This window comes from Podarcis pityusensis, assembly GCF_964106645.2.
Source record: "Podarcis pityusensis genome assembly, chromosome: 10".
NCBI classification, from domain to species: domain Eukaryota; kingdom Metazoa; phylum Chordata; class Lepidosauria; order Squamata; family Lacertidae; genus Podarcis; species Podarcis pityusensis.
This window is the reverse complement of record NC_138035.1, coordinates 25,824,702-25,845,447: the sequence shown is the minus strand read 5'-3', so window position 1 is coordinate 25,845,447 and position 20,746 is coordinate 25,824,702. Positions and strand designations below refer to the sequence as shown.

Genomic DNA, 20,746 nt, shown 5'->3' with positions numbered 1-20,746 from the left:
ATCCGGCCCACGGGCCTTAGTTTGCCTACCCATGTTCTAAACTATAATTTGGTGTAATTTGAATTGAGCCTTTGTCTCTCGTGGAAGAAGAATTTCACCCATTGAGCAAAAGCAATTAAGCAAATCTATCTAGGTTTCTCTGAAAAGTTGTCATTTATTTTTTACTGACTTTCCATAACTTTTAACAAACCAAATTAATACAAATGAATACAAATTTAAAAGCTGACTTCTCACCCCAGATGTTCCCTCTATTTTCCTCCCTCCTTTGATGCTTCTAGTACAATAACATTTCCAACTTTCAGTTCAAAATTCATCTCTGAAAAGTTGTAATACAAGAATGCAGGTTGTGCAAAGCTCAGATCAATGTACAGAGGTCATGGGTAGAGCCAGAAGGCACAACCCCCACCCCACCATGTGTTGATTCTACACACACGTGTTGTGCAATGAGCTGTTCGGACAACGAATCATGTTTGGGAGCTGGGAAAGTGTAAACAACTGAAGGAAAATATATTGTGTTTTTGCATTTTATTTTTACTTTTGCAAATAGAAGGAAAATATATTGTAGGCAACAAAGAACAAGGAATACAGCAAAGTGAAACAAGATCATCTGCAGTGTAGACATATCTACCATTCTTAAACATTACACCTTTTGTAAAAATTGGCATAATGGGTTTTCCCGTAGGACCCTTCTATCAACACAGACACCATTATGCCTCATCATCCTAAGTACCTATTTGCTGATCTTTGCAAGTATGAAAGCAGCCTGTTAGGTTCTGAGTAAGCAAAATATTTTAAGTGTCCTAAGCTATGAGTAATATTTAATGAAGACAATGTGATTATTGATAATCCAGTTAGGCAGTTAGGAAGAGTAAAGACTTAACAAGACCTATCAGTCATATACTGTATAAGCCAAGAGACATGGTAGGTGTGAAATCATTTGAACTATACTATGTGCAATTTTTTTTAGCATGGAGCAGTTTTATAATGCCGACAGACTCAATTGTCACATTTCTTTGGTATTTCTTACTCCAGCTGCTAAAATTGAAGATTTCTGTTTAAAATATCTTTTAACTACAGGTCCATGCATTTATTTACTAGCTTGGAGGTTTTAAAGAGGCAAAATAGATTGTTGCATTTGCAGAACATTCCAATGAACAGGTCTGTAAAGTGGTTCTGCAAGTTTCCATCACTTCTATTATTAGCCAAAAATACTTTTAAAAACAAAACGAAAGGAGAGCTAAGTAGATGTTGAGGAGAGTACTTTACTTCTAACATTTATGGAGTAGTAATTGAGGATATTAATTCAATTTATTTTTTAAAAAAAGACACATTACAACAAACTAATACTTATGAAAAATAGAAACGGTTACTCCCAGAAACTCTGACTAAATTCCAGAATGATGAATAATTTCAAAGACTCAGACAATAATATGCAATTGTGGTGTCAACTGGCATGTTAGAAGATTTGACCGACTCATGTATCTTAGTACTGTACTAATGCTGTAGCTATCGCATAAATTATGATATATCATCATCATTTTCTTGCTGTTGTGTTTTAGGCAGAATGATATTATGCTTCAGTTTAACATGACCACCATTACACCAGAGCTTAACTGGCGTAGCTAATTGGCACCCTGTGCTTCTCAACAGAACATCAAAAGCATGGTAATAGAAATAGAAAAGAAATCTCTATCAAAGTAGTGAAAAAGTTCACTTCCACAGGGTATCTGGCAACATCATCACCATGTAACTATCACCACATCACTTCTAACGTTGCCCCCGTGTTTACCAATGCTTAGAAGGCCTCAGAAAGCAAGCAGTGGTAGCAGGAGCACTATGATGAAGTCATTTCAACAATTCTATAATTTCTTCTACACAGAAAGTATAAGCATAACTACCAGAAAGCATTTAAAGTGTCTCACCAGGTTAGGGAGGAAGCAAATGCTTAGAGTGAGGACTTAGAGTGAGGACTTCTACAGCCAGAGATTCAAAATCAAACTCAGGCATAGGCAAACTCGGCCCTCCATATGTTTTGGGACTACAACTCCCATCATCCCTGACCACTGGTCCTGTTAGCTAGGGATGATGGGAGTTGTAGCCCAAAAACATCTGGAGGGCTGAGTTTGCCTATGCCTGGTCAAACTCAAGCATTTGTGGACAAGCCCTTTGTCAGAGGCAAATATTGATGTTGTGCTTCAGGGAAGGGGAGAAGAATGACTGCAGGAGAATCAGGATTTTATCTTGCAGAAGGAAAAGATATGAACCAAGCTGGGTTTTTTCCCATTCCACCCCCTGAATCCACCCATTTCCTTCTCATTTTGCTGCTGGGGTTGTGCCACCATATGACTGAGAATGATTTAAGATTACAACAGAAAATATACTTCTGAAATATACTTTTAGAAGCCAAAAAAGGCAGATGTGTTAACATGTTTACTGTGTTCTTTTTAGATCCCAGCTTTGTTGCGGAATTACTCAAGACCAAAAGTTAGTGAAAAAAAATCTTTCTACATAACAGACAACTTCACAACGTGATCGGCTGTATCAAATCAAAGATCTCTATATAACCATTTGATGCATCATTTAAACTTCCCTGGGATCTGAAGCAATCATCAGAACAATATTTTTGAAACAGCATGACTAACTGTAAAGGAAGATCTGTCAGCAAGAAAACAAATGATAAAGCCTATCATGGAGAAAGTTTTGTAAATTGGACTATAAATCTAAATACAATTCAGTCTGACAAGTTCTTGAACCTGCTGTTAAGTATGGTTCCAATTGTTTATCACAAAAACCAGGAAGAAAGACATAAGAAAGTGAATGGTCTCTGGCAAGATGGATTACAGCCATCAGGGCATGGTTTCAGTGTTAGGACTGACCAGCACATGGATTATCATCATTTCTCAGAATCAACTTTTCATAATGGTAGCAATGGACATAATTCATCGAGCTGTAGCCCAAAGTATGATAACTTCGCAGGATATAATTATTCAGACAGAATGGACATGTCGGAAACAGATATTATGCTGCAGGACAACAACGTATCTAGTGATGGTGAAGAAGATACCATTGTGGAAGGCAGCAAAAAACAGCCAAAAGAATCTAGTAGCATTATGGCATTACAGATACTTGTACCATTTTTGCTAGCAGGCTTTGGAACAGTATCTGCTGGGATGGTTCTGGATATTGTTCAGGTTGGTATTTCCTAAGTATGGCTTTAAATGTACACATTCTGATTTTTTCTGATGCACTCAATCATGACATTTAGTATAGTCCTCTATATTAAGGCTGAAGTATGTGTTTTTGTTTTATTGTAATGTTGTTTGTTCGTTATGCAAGGCTACTTACACACACACACACAACTTCTGAGTGGGTTCTTCTGTAGTCAAGAGGGAGCTGAGGATTTTGTTTGTGATTTGAGTTCTCAAATGCTACTTAGGTTCATATGAGTTTCAGGAGGTTAATTGTCCTTGGAATAAACTTATGTTCAGCACATGTTGAACAAGATATTAGTCATGCCATTTTTCTAGTTTCATTTTCTTAGTCTACCCACTTCATTGAGTGAAGCTTTATTCCCCGCCCCCCCACCTCTAAAATCAATTTTCGCTGCTTTAGAATTTGTAGGGAGGAAATGAGGTCATTTGGCACAAAGGCAGAATTTTCAAAGCCAGGCAAATTGTGTAAAGGGACACCACAAGTGCCGTTATATTTGCAGGATCTTTAATATCAACTGGACGCCACTCCAGTCTCCATGCAGTGCAAGATTCCAAGGGCTTGTGTTTCCTTTTGGGAACAAGACGCAGCAGAAACTGTGGTGCCTTTAGGATATATGGTTTACTTGCACACATATACAACCTGAGCCTGCGATGGAGGGGCTGACAGCATCAACACCCCAAAAGGGTCTTCTTCCTCCCATGGACACGGCCTTAGATTCGAACAGAAATCACACATCATGTTCTTTCTCTCCAGCTTGCCACTTTACTTCGCGTTTACAGAGAAGTTTAGGGAAGCTTTTTAATGTTTGATGCATTACTGTATTTTAATATTTGGTTGGAAGCAGCCCAGAGTGGCTGGGGAAGCCCAGCCAGATGGGTGGGGTATAAATAATAAATTATTATTATTATTTACATCTCTCTCACATCCACACACCAAACTCTCTACTCTAAACTCCGGCTTTTATCTGTTGAGGGCCCCGTTCCCCGTTCCCTTTAAAAACTCATCACCCAGGTTAACACCTCACAGGAAGCTAGTTTGGCTTGACAAGATTTGAGCACTTGCTGAATCCAGGGATTAATTAGAGGGGTCTGGCACCCACAAACTCCTAACGCTATCTTACAAAATATTCACATTTACATTTCAAATTCCTCAGTTTGCTGGTTGGAAATCGAATTAAGTTATGTTATTTAAACTACTCTGGTCCTATTGAATTAATCTTTAGGGCAAGATGAATTACACCTAAGGAACTTGAAGATGCAATCTGAGTCTTTGGATATAATTTTTGAGATGTGCCAGGGGACTGGATGTGCTGGGACACTCAGCACATATACATTGGATCTATAAAAGGAGTGTGGGGAGAAGATCCAGATTACAGATTGTTGGTCAGCTGGTGTTCATAACTGGGAAGCTTTGAAGACAAATAATTAAGGAGTTGGTTTGGAAGCATTTGGAAAAGAACACAGTCGTTAAACACAGTCATTACAAAGAACTAGCATGATCTTCTTAATAACAAGCCATGCCAGGTTTACCTTTATCTGGATAGCTACTAGCTGGGTAGGAAAAAAGGTTATATGGCTGTAGTATATATTGATTTCTGCAAGGCTTCCACAAGGCCCTCCATTATATTCTTTTTGACGCCTGTAAAATGCGTGCTAGACAATATTACTGCTAGAATGAGCTGTTCTTCCATATCAGTGTGAGCTGCTAAACTAATGCCAGCGAGAAAGGCCATGATACTTCTTTTTCTTGCAAGTCCCACTGAGATATCAAAGCAGATTAGCTACTCAGTTACAGTCTTTGGGCTTTTGATATGCTAGTTACATAATACTGGCAAGGGAAACAACAGCTCTATGTATTCAGCTATGATATGTCATGACTCATTATTGGAATGTTTCTGTACTGTTGATGGTACTGATACTGCGGAAAATATATTAGATACTGAACTGATTTTGGCTTTATTAGTTACTGAGATTCGTGAATATAAAGTATATTCTGCCCTTGGTAATTTCTAGATAGAAAACCCTTTCCCAGAAATGTAATTCTGTGTCACTATTTTTAAAACATTTATTTTATTGTGTGTGTTTTTAAATATATCTATTTTTATGTTTTCCATTTATCAAATAGCATTGGGAAGTGTTCAAAAACATTACTGAAGTTTTCATTTTGGTTCCTGCACTACTTGGTTTGAAAGGGAATTTGGAAATGACTTTGGCATCCCGACTGTCAACAGCTGTAAGTATATGAAGCATTATAAGGCTGGGGTATTGATATTAGCGGTTTCTTGTTACACAGGGACATCTGCAACATTTGTTGAGATCAGCATCCACCATCAATTATCATAGGCAAGTGACAGTTGAAAAGTGAATAGACTGGTGTGCTGACCCTATTTCCCCAAACCAACCCCTGTGTCCTGTGCCCTTCATAGTGCATTGCACCCAGTCTTTTGTCAGGTTGGTTGGAGTCAGGTGTTGTCAATCTTTCTCTTATCCTCACATATCTCTATGTGCATAGTTATTCAAAATGTGCATTGGTGTGCATTTAATTAATAAAATACTCTGCAGTTCTTTAGTTCGGAAGGTATTAAAGTATTTTTGGGGTCGTCTGCTTACTTCTATGCAAGAATTTGATGGTTTTAAAATTGTGCAAAATAAATACTCTTGCATCATTTAAGCATAAGTCTGCCTTTAAACATTTCAAACAATAAGAATAGAGAGAGAGACTTAAAGGGAAGGTTCTGAACAGTCAAACAACAGTCAGAACAGTGTCACGAGGGGGAGAATAACCATGCTTTATGTCTTTTGTCATCAGTCTTATAATTAGCATAATTTTCATATAATTTCTATGAACCAGCTGCTGCCAAACAAATAAAAAAACTGCAATTCTACACTCACTTATCTGAAGGTAAGCCCCATTGAACGTTCGACTTCCAAGGCGTTGCGGAGCTGAAGTACGACTGTATTATTAACATTTTATAACCTACAATTATAAATAAATATTTTTACAGTTCAAAAAAGATTCCAGTTTTTATATCAGTTTCATAAATGGCCATGCTAATAATGCTACTTTAAACACAAAGCAGTTTTTTACAAGATACGCTATACAGACAGTATGTAGCTCTCCATTCCCCTAGCACTTTTGGATTGAAAGTCAGTTAAAGTCTGATCATTGCTTCCATTTTAAAGAAACATGCACACGACTGATATACTTTTGAGATTAAATGATGTTATAGCACACAAAATGTTCGTGGTAGAAAGCGATAGTTGAACTCTTCAAATTACTACCAAGGCAATATTTTTCACTTGCTAAAAACACATTTTGTGCTTTTTTACAGGTAAATGTTGGAAAAATGGATTCACCCATTGAGAAGTGGAATTTAATAATTGGTAATTTGGCCTTAAAACAGGTAAGGATTCATAAAAGCGTTAAAAAGTCATTGCAGATTAACACATTGTCATAGATGCAAGATGTCATGGACTGGTTGGATGCAGAGGAATGGTGGGAGGAACCAGCTGGGGAAACCCAAGGGAAGAAGGTGCAGAGCCCAGGGAGTGCTGGTTGGAGGACAATGAGTGGTCAAAGGGAGAAGACTGGGAGGAGGAGCTGTCAGAAGCTGAAGAAGTAACAGGGCTTAGTGAGCTGGGGGAGTCTGTGACAGAGAGGAATCTAGAATCAGAGGCAGAAGCTGAAGCTGAAGCGGGGGGGGGGGAGGGAGGCCAAGAGGCATAGATGAGTCCAGCAGGTGAGGGGTCACAGGTGTCTCCCGCTTCTGCTGTGACAAACTCCCCTCCCCTCTGGTCTTGCAGAACCAGAAGAGGTATGAAAAAGGCGGAGGAGATGTTAGCTTCAAGCAAGCACAGTCTCCAATTGCTTGGAAAAAACCCCTGGGGAGGAGGGTGCTTAGACGGCTGTGGGGAGGCAGGGACTTTCAGTCTCAGCAACTGATCCATGAGGCAAGACCTACTGGGGATGAGCTGTTGTGCTCATTAGGCCTGCCACATGGTGTTCTTGCTAATAAAGTGTTAACTTCAACTTGCTGACACGTACAAAGCTGTTGCAGTCAGATGACTCGGGCATTGTTTCCCATGAGATTAATGTTCATAGGATTTTGAGAGTTTGCATACTATTCAAATAGCACTTGTAGTCAGATTTGAGTAATTATTCTCAGAGCTGTGGAGCATCGTTACAGAGATCCCCAGCAAGTCTCACCTCAGTTCGAAGTCTCCTGCAGTGCCTTGGACTGGCTGCAGTGCAGTCTCAGTACATTGAGATTGATGATTTATCTTTAAGGGAGTTTTTTTTTTTTGGACTTACTTGCTCTTAAAATATAGTCTTAGGCCGTTCAAAAATGAATTCTCTGGCTCTAGTCCAAAATATGTTTATTTGCTGTGGTCTTAAAATGTTGGCCTTTCTAAGATAATTATTTGTTCCATATATTTTAATGGTTTAGACTGCAATTTAACCATACTTGTTAGGAAATAGGCCCGATCGAACTCAGTGAGCTTTACTTCTGAGGAAATGTGGTTATGATTGGACTGCACACATTTTTAATTTTAAAGCTGATTTGTGTGTCTACGAAGAGAAAAGCCATAATAACTCAAATCAAAATCAGATCCCTCTATAACACAAGGGGAAGAGAAATCTGGAGTGGAGTCCCTAAGACAGATGGATGGTGCCTTGTACGCCTCCTTCCTGCGGCTCCTGCAGCCAAGCTGGTGCCAAACTTATTGCTCTGCTTTCCTTTGGACCACATCAGTGAGGCCGAGAGGGGAATATTGTTGTCTGGGCAGCCCAGGACCTCCATATACACTGCCCAGGTTTGCAAAAGCAACGTGGGAGGCAGCAGTTATGAGTTACAGGTCTCTGCAGCCACAGCAGGCACTGTGATTCTCTAGTGGCTTGGCTTCAGTCCCAGAGGTGCACTCCATTGTCTCTTGAGACAGATAGATGCTAACCTAGATTTCTCCATGCCTGTGAACCCCAGTTATTTTTAATTTAGCCCTGTGATCTTACTTACTTTTACAACTCCCATTCCCATTTCATAACCTACATTCGGCAACTCAGTAGCATGATGAAGTTCTTCAGGCTTCTTGAATCCAAAGCATGGATTTTTATTTTATTTTTAAAAAGCAACAGTAATGGAACAGTTCATTTAAGCTTTGTGTCTGCTAAAGAGAAAGCTGTAATTAACTCAAGCCTTCTTCAAATGGGGCATGTTGAAGCCTTAGTCTCAGTGGTGGAAATAAGGCAGGTTATAAATAAACAAGTAAATAGCTAAATGAAATATAGAAGCATTGCAGTATTCTTCCAGTTTTCTGTGTGCTGTAAACAATAAACACACACCCCCCGCTCACACACAAAAACAATTCTCACTACAGCCAACCAAAGACAACCAACCACACCCTAAGCCACCCCCAACCTCTCTCCCCACCGAGGAAATACAACAAGCAAATAGTAAGAAAACCCATACAAGTAATGCTAACCCAAAACCCCACACATACAGTAAGTAGAAGAATAGAAGCATAACCACCCGATCCCACCCCACATACCATCCCCCCCTTTCCCCCTCTTTCCTTCCTAATTGTTTAAACCAATTCATGAACCAAGAACTTATACATTGACCACTAATAATGAACCATATGTTGTAGATATCACTCCACATTTATTATGCTATTTTTGTGATATACAAATGACATGGGAAAACTTGGTATACTTATTTGTATAACATTATCCTTGTCTATAAAACTCAGTTAAAAAAAGAAAAGAAATCAATAAATGCTATAATGAAGCAGTTGGCTGTACACACGGCAGCTCTGTCCTTGCCCATTTTGGAAGCTGATGCTGAGGAAATTGGTTTTAGAACAAAGAGCCCATCTCTCATGGGTGTTCTACCATGATCTTGGCAGTTGTTTGGATTTCCTCATCATTTGTAAATGTTTTGTACAGCAGAATGTTTATACAAAGGCAATTCTTGTGATACAAATTCAATTTTCATTTTTATCTTCACTTCTTTAGGTGCAAGCAACTGTGGTTGGCTTCTTGGCAGCCGTGGCAGCCGTTATATTGGGCTGGATTCCTGAAGGCAAATACCGCCTTGATCACTCAGTCCTCTTGTGTTCTAGCAGTGTAGCAACAGCCTTCATAGCATCGCTTTTACAGGGTAAAAGAAACATTATGTTATAAAAAGTACTTAAATACAGAAACAATTCTAATAAACAGCAGTTTTGCAGCGTAAACGAGGCATATTGTTTATACGAATAGTCAGTTTCATTCCACCTGTGTTCTAGCCCACCAGAAATAGAATAGAAATTAAGGTATTTTCCAGAGACTGCTTAATTTGCATTTAATAAGTGGATTTTAAAAAAAATCTATTGAATGTTAGTTAAGTAATGTTCTTTGTCTGGTCTTTACAAAATTATCTCACGTGTTTGTTAAGTTGTGGATTGTTGACGGAAACATTTTAATGAATAGCATATGAGGTAATAATAATTACAAATTCAGCTCCAGTTGTTCAAACATGCATTCTGGAATTTACACCATTTAATTTTTAATGATTGTAAAAAAGCAAGTATTCATGCTCTAATAAGCAGAGCTGCTTTTAACATGGTGAGAAGGATGTAAATTAAATAGGAGCACTGCACTAAGCTGGAAAAACACCCAATTTTTTAAATTTGATCACTTCTTAAAGTTTTCCACTCTTACAATTGCAGCATGAGACTGATAAACTTTCTACTTCTGTTGGCTCTAGGAATAATAATGGTTGGAGTTATCGTTGGGTCAAAGAAGACTGGCATAAATCCTGACAATGTTGCAACACCCATTGCAGCGAGCTTTGGAGACCTTATCACTCTTGCCATACTTGCTTGGATAAGTCAGGGTCTTTATGATTGCCTTGGTGAGTATTGTGGTGCTTTTAAAGGGCAAATATCTCCCAACAGGCAAATATTTGCATATGTGAACAATATGCTGACTGTCCACCCCCCACCCCCCCTGCTGGCTTTCTACCTGCATATTTGTTGTTGTTTATTGAGTTAGTTTAGTTGGGAGCTTGCAATTTGTTAGCTCACAAAGGAGGTGGGCAGAGTAGTCTGCCTTCGTCTCTGCACTCTACTGCTGAACTCAGCTGCTTAACTCACCTGTTACTTTGGCTTGATGCTTTGTCATCGGGGCTCGGAGCTTTTGTTCTTAAGCAGTGTTTCTCAACCTGTGGGTCCCCAGATGTTGTTGGACTACAACTCCCATCATTCCTAGCCAGCATAACCAGTGGTCGGGGATGATGGGAGTTGTAGTCCAACAACATCTGGGGACCCACAGGTTGAGAACCACTGTTCTAAAGTTTAAAGACTGCAGTTTACGCTTAATCCTTATCACACAATGCTTCATCTTACTAAGGGAACAGAAAGGGTTATTATTCAATCCATAGTATTGTACAGGGCAAACAGCTATCTGGAGAAACAACAACAACAACAACAACAACAACAACAACAACTGTAAGACAGTCTTTACTTGCAGTTTTTATTACCATAATTGATATTTGTGCAGCATCCCACACGCAGACTATGTGTATGAAGATAATCACATGTAGGAACTTGACCATTCTTTGTAACTAGATGATAGGCCTCTTCCCGCCCCCTGGTCTCCCCTTTGCTCCCCTTGCCACCCCACCAGTTCTTCCTCCCTCTTAGCCTAGACCCTTTTAAACTGGGAGCTCTCTCAACTCTTTGGAGTCAGATATTGCAATGTTGATTGGAAGATGCAGAGGAAAAGTATTTAGCGTTGGGTAATCCCGATTACCCAAGCGTGGCCTAATGCGTGCAGATACGGGAGAAAAGAAAATGCACATTAGATATGGTAGATTAGGAAGAGCGGCTGCATAGCAAAGCAAATTGATTGTAAGCAATACAAACCAAAATGCAGGCAGCGTAAGCACTGCAGCAAAATATATTTAGTGCGCTACATTATTTTTCTGTTGGATCCTAATTTGTACCTCCCCATAATGCTCCACTTGCTTTATTATGCCAATTAAGAGTTTGTCTAAACCGGAAAAATAAATATTCTTTGCAATTGTCAGGGTTAGCAGTTTGGAGACAAGGAGGTACCACACAGGCAAATAGTTCAGTGGGGAAGCAGGCAGAGCATCAAAGCAGGTAAGCAAGAGAGTACGAGAGGAGTACAGTCTGTGTCCAAGTATGAGTTGCTCAAACTGAGGAACTAGGCTACAGCGGAACCTCAGGTTATGTACCGTTCTCCTTACGAATGCTTCAGGTAATGAGCTCCGCTAACCCGGAAGTAGATGCTCTGCTAACAAGGAAGTAGATGCCCCTAGTTGCGAACTTTGCCCCGGGATGCGAGCAGAAGTCATGTGCCAGCGGCGCGGCAGCAGTGGGAAGCCCCCATTAGCGAAAGCGCGCCTCATGTTCAGAATGGTTTCAGCTTAAGAACGGACCTCCGGAACGAATTAAGTTCGTAACTGGAGGTACCACTGTACAGTCAGAAGCTTTGTTTACCATATTTATAGGCTACTGTAGAACAGCGTTCCCTGGGCAATTCACAACAAGAAATAAAACAACTGAAAGTGTGATAACAATAGCATAAAATGCAGCTTACAGACAAGTCACAAAGAGCAAAAAAGGAACCAGATTTAAAAGGCTGTGTATGTGTGGATTTTGTTTGACACTGGAATGGGAATGAGACCATTTCAGTTGCGCCAGGTGAGTCACTGGTGGGCCACCCACTGCTGAAAACACCTTCCATGCCCCAGGCCTCAACTGGCAGGAGGAATTCAGAGATGAGCCTCCAAAGGTGTCAAGGTTTGGTAGGTTTATGGTGGAAGCTTATTCCTGGGACAGGGGGGACCCTTTAGACCAGGAGTGACTAACCAAAGCCTTCCAAATGTTGCTGGACTCCATTTCCAACAGCCCTAGCCAGAATGGCCTGTGGTCAGGGATGATGGAAGCTGTAGTCCAAAGACACAGGTTAGCCACATGCGTTTGAGACTTGCCTTTCCTAGCCTCTACTACTAGCTGTACAGCCGTTTTCTTGTCATTGAAGTAGCAGTCCTGAAGCCCGCAGGCTAGCAGTTCATTCCTCTGACAAAATGCCACAGTGCTTCATTAAGTGCCTTGGTCCTGAAGCTGAGGTCCTCTGTTTTGAGTCCCAGTGCCTTGAACCAACAAATATTTTCCATCCATCTATCATGGCTGGCATTTGGGAAGCGAGTGAATGTTTCATTGGGCTTGCTGCTCTGAAGATGATAGGATAATTTTCTGAAAACATTCTGTTCTGTATAACTAGTTTGATTCCATTCTGGGGTAATGTTAGAATCCTTTTTATCTTTTTCTTTTTGGTTAATAAAGTATAAATCTGCATGATTATCCCCTTGGAACACTAGAGGGCTCTATTGAGCTATAATTTGGACATCTTTTTGAAGCGATGGCTGCAGAAGTTTTAGTTTGAGAATCAGTGGAATTAACTACCAAGTTAAATGTGTCTTTGATTAAAGTCCACTTGAGGTTCCTTTGCTGGGCGCAGTGGGATGTAGACCTTCCAAGATTATGAGTCCTGCAGTCTTTCCCCCATAATCCACGGTCGTTATTAATACATTTTGCCCTAAGACCTTTCCTAGATGTTTCTGCCCATCTCCTCTGCTTACAAATAATCACTCCCATCAGATCTCATCCGTTTCCAGCAGGAGAGGTGAGGAGTGTGTATCTTTGCTTGCTATAATCCATGATCTTTCTCTTCCTGCCTACAAGACCTAGTTGGCCACAGGCTGCCCCACCAGGTCCAGGGACTATCAGCCAGCACTGCTGAAAGTCTGATTCTATGAGAGCAAAACAGGAAAACCGACAAGTGCACATATTTTTCACTTTGTCATTGATTTTAGTAGAAGCAGAGATTCTTGTGCAGAATGTATTTTGGGGGGAAACAACACTCTTCCATGAATGCAAAGTAACATTTCTACCTTTACATTAGGTAATTGTATTCACTGAAGGGGATTAAATCACAAATATGGCCGTTTGATGTATCTTAGTCCTTGGGTTGCTGTAGCTTTTAATAAGATTACTTACACATGTTGTTGCTGATACTGCTTCATACTGCTAGATCATTTGTTCATGAACAAGGAATATTCGCTATAGCTTGGTTCCCAAGCTCAAGAACCCTTTTGAACCAATTGCACCTTCTTTTCTTCCCACAATGGTTTTAAGCTTACTGGACTGCTTTGCTCCAGTGCCCAGCCTCTGCCTTGTGTTGCCTGGAAGGAGAGGAAGATTGCCATGGGCATCACTGCGGGCTCTGATGTCAAAACATTCATTCAAGTCCCTATCATTTCTTTCCTGTGTTGTATCTCATTGCTGTTATTTTATTCTTGCTAAATTGTGAACAGGCCCAGCTGAGTAAAATAATTCACTAGCACAGCGCTGTTGTTATAGTATAATGTACAATTATGCAAACGGACTTGATTGTGGTTCAAAGGCCATATGGCGTTGGACTGGAATAAACTGGGCAATCATGATGTGTGAGCTCATCTTCTTGCATAGTTAGAAAGAAGAGGCGCAGATGGAAGGTTGGGAGATTAAATAAAGAACCAAGCACATACCGCTTTTAAGACTTCTAAAAATACCAAAATAATTCTGTAGTACCTCTTACTGAAACAATTAATTTAGTTGTCACAGTGAACGGATGAGAATGGATTTGTGCAAAGTAAACAGGCAGTCTTTAACACCAGATATTCTCTTGGCCTTCTTTAATACTGAAATGCTTTGAGACTTATCCTTGTTATTACTAGAGCTAATTGTGTTCTAGCTTTGCTAGAGCTAAATTACAATTGCATGAACAATTGCGCCCAGAATATTTCATATTCACTTGCGTTTTTAATTCTAAATTAATTTTACAAAAAACCCTGTATTTAAAATATGATTGGCAGTACTTATTAATGCTTTAGGTTTGCCACTGGTGCATGTATCAAACACGATCCCAAACTGCTGCCGTCTTTAGGTCTCAACAAAGAACTAGAAAGCCTATTTGTAGAACAAATTGTTTGTGGCACAAATTGTAATTATTCAAATAGAAAATAAGATTCCTGAGACTGACACCCTAAGCCAGGCTCCCTCAACCTCGGCCCTCCAGATGTTTTGAGACTACAATTCCCATCATCCCTGACCACTGGTCCTGCTAGCTAGGGATCATGGGAGTTGTAGGCCAAAAAAACATATGGAGGGCTGAGGTTGAGGAAACCTGCCCTAAGCTTTCTTTCTTTCTGAGGCCTAACTGATAACAATGGGAATTGTTCCCAATAAATTTGTTTAGGTGTGAGGAGTAAAACAAAGGTTTGCAATCGACAGGTATTGTAGGGTATTATTTTCTCTAATATGGTATAAGAATAATATATAAAACTGCAATAAAAATACAAATAAACATGCTGGTTTTTTTAATTTATTGCAGAGAAATATTATTATATATCTCCTTTAGCTGGTGCCTTTTTCTTGGCTCTGACTCCTATGTGGATTGTAATTGCTGCTAAACACCCAGCTACAAGAACTGTCCTCTATTCAGGCTGGGAGCCCGTTATAACTGCTATGGTCATAAGCAGGTAAGTAAATTGCATTATAGCTGAGTACAGGATATATTTTTTAAGGGACCCAACAATATGCAGAGCTTAACTGAAGTTAAGTACATTTATGTCCCACTGACTTCATTGGGAAAATTAAGCTGCACTTTATTGTAGTATTATTATTATTATTATTTATTAATTATTCATTGAATTTATATCCTGCCCTTCCTCCCCAAATAACACAATTTCAAAGCAAAAACAAAGCAAACAACATTCTGAAACAGCTAAAGCATTCTAAAAACAATTGCAATGAAAAACATTTAAAAGTACCATATTTTTTGGTGTATAAGACGCCCCCTATTTTTTTTAAACCCAAAATTAAGAAATTTAGTTGTTTAGCTTTGGGGGGTCGGAAAGATCACTTTTGCCAGTTCCTTACCTGCCTACCCGCCACTGCCGATCACTTGCCACAGCCACTGCTGATCGCACATCTCGCCACAGCCGCCAGTTGTCTGCCCACTCACCGCCACCAACAGCCCACCCTCCCACTTGCCACAGCCATCAATCTCCTGTCCACCTCGCCACAGCCACCAATCACCCGCCCAATCACCGCTGCCAATCTCCTGCTTGCTGCTGCCATTAATCGCACGTCCCCCCCCTGCATTCACTATCTGTGTATAAGACGATACCCAATTTTTGCCTAATTTTTTTTAGCAAAAAGCATCATCTTATACATGGAAAAAATACAGTAGTTACAATTTAAAACATTCTTGCATCTGATGATTTTGTGGTTGCTAGGCTCAATTTTCTTCAGAGACCAAACACCTAGGTAAACAAAAATGTGTTCAGATTCCTGAAAGTTAATAATGGTGGAGACAGGCACACCTCACAAGGGAAGGCATTTCATCTTGTCCATTTTACATCCGTGGAACTTAAATGTATTATTTGTGTTTTTCATACCAACAAGTCTATAACTGCTGACTTGCATTCTGGAACTGGTTTGTGGGCCAAACTTTGTTGTATTTTCAGGTCTGGGGGGAAGAATTTACAATAAATTATAATTATGTTAATGTTTTAAGTGATCCTTTATGAAGCTCTCCCACAAATCAATGAATCGTTTCTCTTCCAGGAATGCTAAGAACCCATAATATTTTTGGTAGATCTGTTTCTATAATTTCATAGAGCAAAAATATAATAAACCTCAGGCAGACAGTAGAGTAATATAGAGTTTCCAGAATAGTTTTTTTAAAAAATAACATTGTTCCTAGAATTGGAATTATTTTTAGCATTCTGTCTGTCTGTGTTTCAAACCTTGAACTTTCTTTTTCAGTATTGGTGGCCTTATTCTGGACACAACTGTATCTGATCCTAATTTGGTTGGGATTGTTGTTTATACTCCAGTAATCAATGGTAAGGCAGACACAGGGTTTCTTAAAATTGCTGTGGCTCAATGCATGCTGGTGAGATAAAAGAATATTCTAGACTAAACTGAGACATAAGTGGGTGGGTATCTACTACTGTACGGTCACACTATAATTTCAGAGTAAAAACAGTTCCTGGTTTTGTGTTGCGACACAGGAAAAGATAAATATACATTCAGACTGTGAGCGAGAATGAATTTTTTTTTTTTTAAAAAAAGCACCATGGTTTATACATTTAGAACCCCCAAAACAGATTTTAAAATATTATCCTAGAAATGTACACTTGTATCCATTTGTGTAGGTAGAAAGTGCCTTTAGTATCTTCAAAATATTGTAACATTGCTACAGTCCAATGTGCCCCATCAATACACCTAAGCAATTATATTCCATTATTCCGAATCATTCATACAGATGAGATTATATACCACACACCTTTCAAGTACAGTTTATTAGATAATATGTAATAGCATGAAAAAGCACAGCAGGGTATTAGAATAGCTTTGCAAAGTGGTGGTGTTGAGTGAATGAAATAATATTGATTTTTTGTGTGTGTGCACATACATTTTAAAAGCATATGGAGAAGTATATTGGAAACCTTCCAGTTATTTAAATGTAGATCTTCTTCGGAATCTTGGCAGTTAATGAATTCCACAGGCCTCCAAGCAGCATTGCGTCAATGCTTCAGAAGGTAAAAATGTTCGAAAGAACGTTTTGTCCAACTGACATTTGTTCATTCTTGGCTTCCAACTTGAAAGGGAATTGCCATCAATAAAATATATTAGACTAGCCATGCCTCTTACTGGAAGCCCACTTCCTCAGACTGAAGGCTGTGTGTTTGCACTGACCTCTTCCCACAGGATTAGCCTGTGCAATATATTAGCGTGACAGAGCACATCATTTTCCAACTAGATTTCAACTTCCTTCTAGATTATCGGGGCCGCTCCTTGTTGAGTCCTCTTCCAACCCCACTCTCTAATGTGTAGCACAAAGTACCTTAGTGCCCTGATATCCTTAGTCTGCATATTTTCCCACTCCACTGTGCAAAACTGTCCTATGAGGGCCAGGAAACACTTAGCACAGTGATATCAAGTCATTATATAACATGCACTGTACTGCATTATTGGGGCAGGGGAAAGAAATAACTTAGTCAGAGGCTGCCATTTTTCTACCTGGCGTTGTTCCTCTTTAGCGTTTTAGTGTGCAGTCTTGCCAGGCAGGTTCTCCTTAATGTGATTAATTAAAGCACACTTGGGAAGTCTGAGGAGTGATTTCTTGCCCCTCTCCTTTTAGAAGTTTCCCTTCCTTTCATTACTTCATGCACACTCTATGTTTTTCTTTTTCTTTCCTCAAGGTAAGCCCACCAAAGGCTTACCTTTAAAAATCTGCCTTAGGGGCACTTCACATTTTGCTGCCATTCTATTTGCGTGTTCAAGGTTTGTGTTTCTAAGCTGTCCTTTTCAGTGGCAAGTGTAGCAGCTTTCATTTAAACTTGAATTTCTTGCCCATGTGCATAGCGCAGGAACTGTGGTTTTAAGAAAAATGCCAACCATCTCAAGCCTCTCACACAAAAATCACATGTTTGGCACCACTGAGTTTTCCTGCTATAGACTTTTAAAACATCTTAAAAGACTTACTGTGACAGCTCTCCTCCCCTCACTTAGAGACAACTAGCTACAGTATTGTTGGGATATGTCATATTTTGAGGTGGAGAACCAAAGTAATTTAAACAAACACAGTTATTTTTCTTTTCACTAAGGACTCCTAATAGTCTGATCTAGGACATAAGAGCAATGTCACAGAATGTCATTTCTCAGGTGCAGTCCAACCACATTACTTTTGAGAAAATATGCATAGGGTCAGCCTATATGGCATCAGTGGGGAGCCTTCAGCTCATGGCCCCAATTTGGCCTGCCAGGCCCCTCAAAATGCCGATCATGTAACATCATTTAACACCACCATTCAATAATTTCAGTGTGCCCTTCTACCTTCTGTGACTTTCTAGGGTTAGAATTAAAATTTTAACATACGTATATTTCATACAAGTCTCACTAATATTAAGAAGGACTAGAATGTACAATATGCAAAATGTATGTAACATTTATGCATATATAAAACACGTTTAAGAAATGCACAGTTGTTTTGTCCCTGCCCGCTGTTACCTCTGCCTCCTTCTTCCTCTTGCCCTGCCTCCCATCAGAATGTGGCCCCTGAAAGGTTAGCCAGGTTAAATCTGGACCTTAAGCTGAAAGTGGTTCTGTGTGCTTGCAGAGGAACACCATGTTTCAAGCAGAAAAGTATCATAACAAATTATTTTTGCCTTTCAGGTGTCAAAGGGCTGGTACCCTCCAGCTTCCCAGAATACTTAAACTGTTCTATTATTATGTACTATTTGCTGCCAGTTGCTGTGTCCAGAATTGTTGCAACGTGCTTTTGTGCAGCAGTCTGTGACTCCTGTCTGATGTTTTAATGTCTTCATATCCATTTTCCTGTCTTGTAATAGCAGTAATAAGAATAAGTATGCCCTGGGATCATGAATTGTTGAAGGGTGGGTTAGAAATCGAAATAACAATTACAGTGGTACCTCAGGTTACAGACACTTCAGGTTACAGACACTTCGAGTTACAGGCTCCGCTAACTCAGAAATAGTACCTCTGGTTAAGAACTTGGCTTCAGAATGAGCACAGAAATTATGCGGCGGCAGGCCCCATTAGCTAAAGTGGTAGGAACAGTTTCAGGTTAAAAATGGACCTCCAGAATGAATTAAGTTCTTAACCCAAGGTACCACTGTAAAGGAATAAATAAGTATGTCTTTAAAGAAATAATACATTAGGTGGGGAATTTTGACAGACTTTAGGCTACTGGTTCTTTATGAACGTCTTTGGCATAGAGGAACTACTTGAGATTTTGAGCATTAGGCACCTTCACTTGTTTTTACCAACCATCCTTAAGCTGACCTTGTTACGCATTGCAGGCACAGCTGTGATGAGCTCAGTTAAAGAGAAAAATGACATTAAACTGGAATTGCAGTGCATAGTTTTTACATGTGAATGTTAAGAAACCAGCAGGGCAATGGTATACAGGTCTACTCAGTCCCATGGACTTGCAAAATCATTCCTTATAATATCGGGGTACACCTCAATAGGAATAATGTGTGCTTTGAGCACTGAGGGCTGTGCAAAGCAAGGCTGGGAAACTAACTGCCCTCTGAATGCTGCTGGACTCTACCCACGTTGTGTGGAGGCTGATGAGAGGTGGCAGCCAACAACATCTGGAGGGCCACAGGTTCTCCACCCCGGTGGGAAGTCTTTATGCCTGTATTCAGAAGCTTTCCCCCCCTTCATATGGTCAGTTTTTGAGTTTCTATAGCCAAACCTGTTTAAAAGAGGTCATTCAGTTGCAAAAGATTTGTGCTAATAATTTGGTATATGGACAAGCTGTTGTGTTCACAAGCTAATCTCTACCACATGTACCTATTTAATAGCTTTCTACTACTCTTCTTGAGGTAATTAGTCTGTTGAACAAGTCAGGTAATTCAACAGGCATGTTAGCAGAGACGCTATTAGAAGCTAAAACAAATTGTCCATTATGTAAAAACAAAACAAAAAACCCCCAAGAAATCCTTACTTCTTGAAGGAAACAAGATCAAATTAAAAGTTCAAAATAATATAGAATAGTTTTAAACTTGTAACGCACAAGTCCTTTAAGAACTAATAACAAGATTTGAGAGAATCAGTTAACAAATAGTCAGCATGCTGTACACCAATGGCAAAAGGCAATGGTTTCTATTTTTTGACTTACTAATAAGGGTCAGACTAGACATGACCCCATTTTGCTTAATAGTTTTGTAGTTCATTGCCTTGTGCTTATGTTGTTGTATTAAGGATATTATATATTTGTTTTGTTTTGTTTTTTTAAGAACTGGTATGCCACCAAGGAATCTGTTGGGCAAAGAACAGTTTTTTGTTTTTTTTTAATGTGCATTCTCACAGTTTTTGTTTATAATTTAAACTTTACTGTAGCTGCATGGGGGCTTCAAATTTAATCAGAACAGTAGTTTGCGGGGACTTAAATCCTTCCTCTCAGGCTACTTCTGTGATCAAAATTGCCTTTTTTTTACTGCTTTTTCTCCCTTGGTAGTATGGGGAAGGGGGGGCACCAGATCCATGTATCTTTTTCCTCACAGGAAGAAGAGCAGTTGGCTGAGGCAATTTTGTTGGGGGAAATGGCCTGAGAGAAAAGAGTTAAGCACCTTGTCCTCCTGACTCACCATTCCAATCAACTCCAGAACCCCTGATGGTTGCAATAAAGAAAATAGGAGGCACATGGCATGTCTCTAACATCACAGTGAGCTGCACACCATTCAAGAACTTGTAAGAAATCCCTACGACTGGTTTTAAGGGCTTTAAGGTTTTTCTGTAAGCCTGCACCAAGAGAAAAAGCGAAATTCAGCTCCTGTATAAACTCGCCACTTCTTGATCATTGCCAAATCACAAGGCTGGAGTGACACAAAGGGCAGAAATCCACTGTTGAGAGCTAGACAGGGCTCTCATGGGCTTTTTGG

At 39.7% G+C, this 20,746-nt stretch overlaps 1 protein-coding gene across 2 annotated transcripts in view; it reads left to right on the top strand.

Moving 5' to 3' along the window:
- SLC41A2 (solute carrier family 41 member 2) overlaps positions 1–20,746 on the top strand; it is a 41,960-nt gene that overhangs the window by 4,361 nt on the left and 16,853 nt on the right. The window contains exons 1-8 of one of the 2 annotated variants that reach the window (XM_080971724.1): positions 1,580–1,665; positions 2,449–3,191; positions 5,338–5,445; positions 6,545–6,616; positions 9,226–9,370; positions 9,959–10,105; positions 14,656–14,803; positions 16,095–16,174. In XM_080971724.1, coding sequence (XP_080827850.1) covers positions 2,634–3,191; positions 5,338–5,445; positions 6,545–6,616; positions 9,226–9,370; positions 9,959–10,105; positions 14,656–14,803; positions 16,095–16,174 — 1,258 coding nt within the window. In that variant the 5' untranslated portion in view covers positions 1,580–1,665; positions 2,449–2,633. Of the gene's footprint in view, positions 1–1,579; positions 1,666–2,448; positions 3,192–5,337; positions 5,446–6,544; positions 6,617–9,225; positions 9,371–9,958; positions 10,106–14,655; positions 14,804–16,094; positions 16,175–20,746 lie in introns of those variants that run through there. The other variant, XM_080971723.1, reaches the window with a different exon arrangement.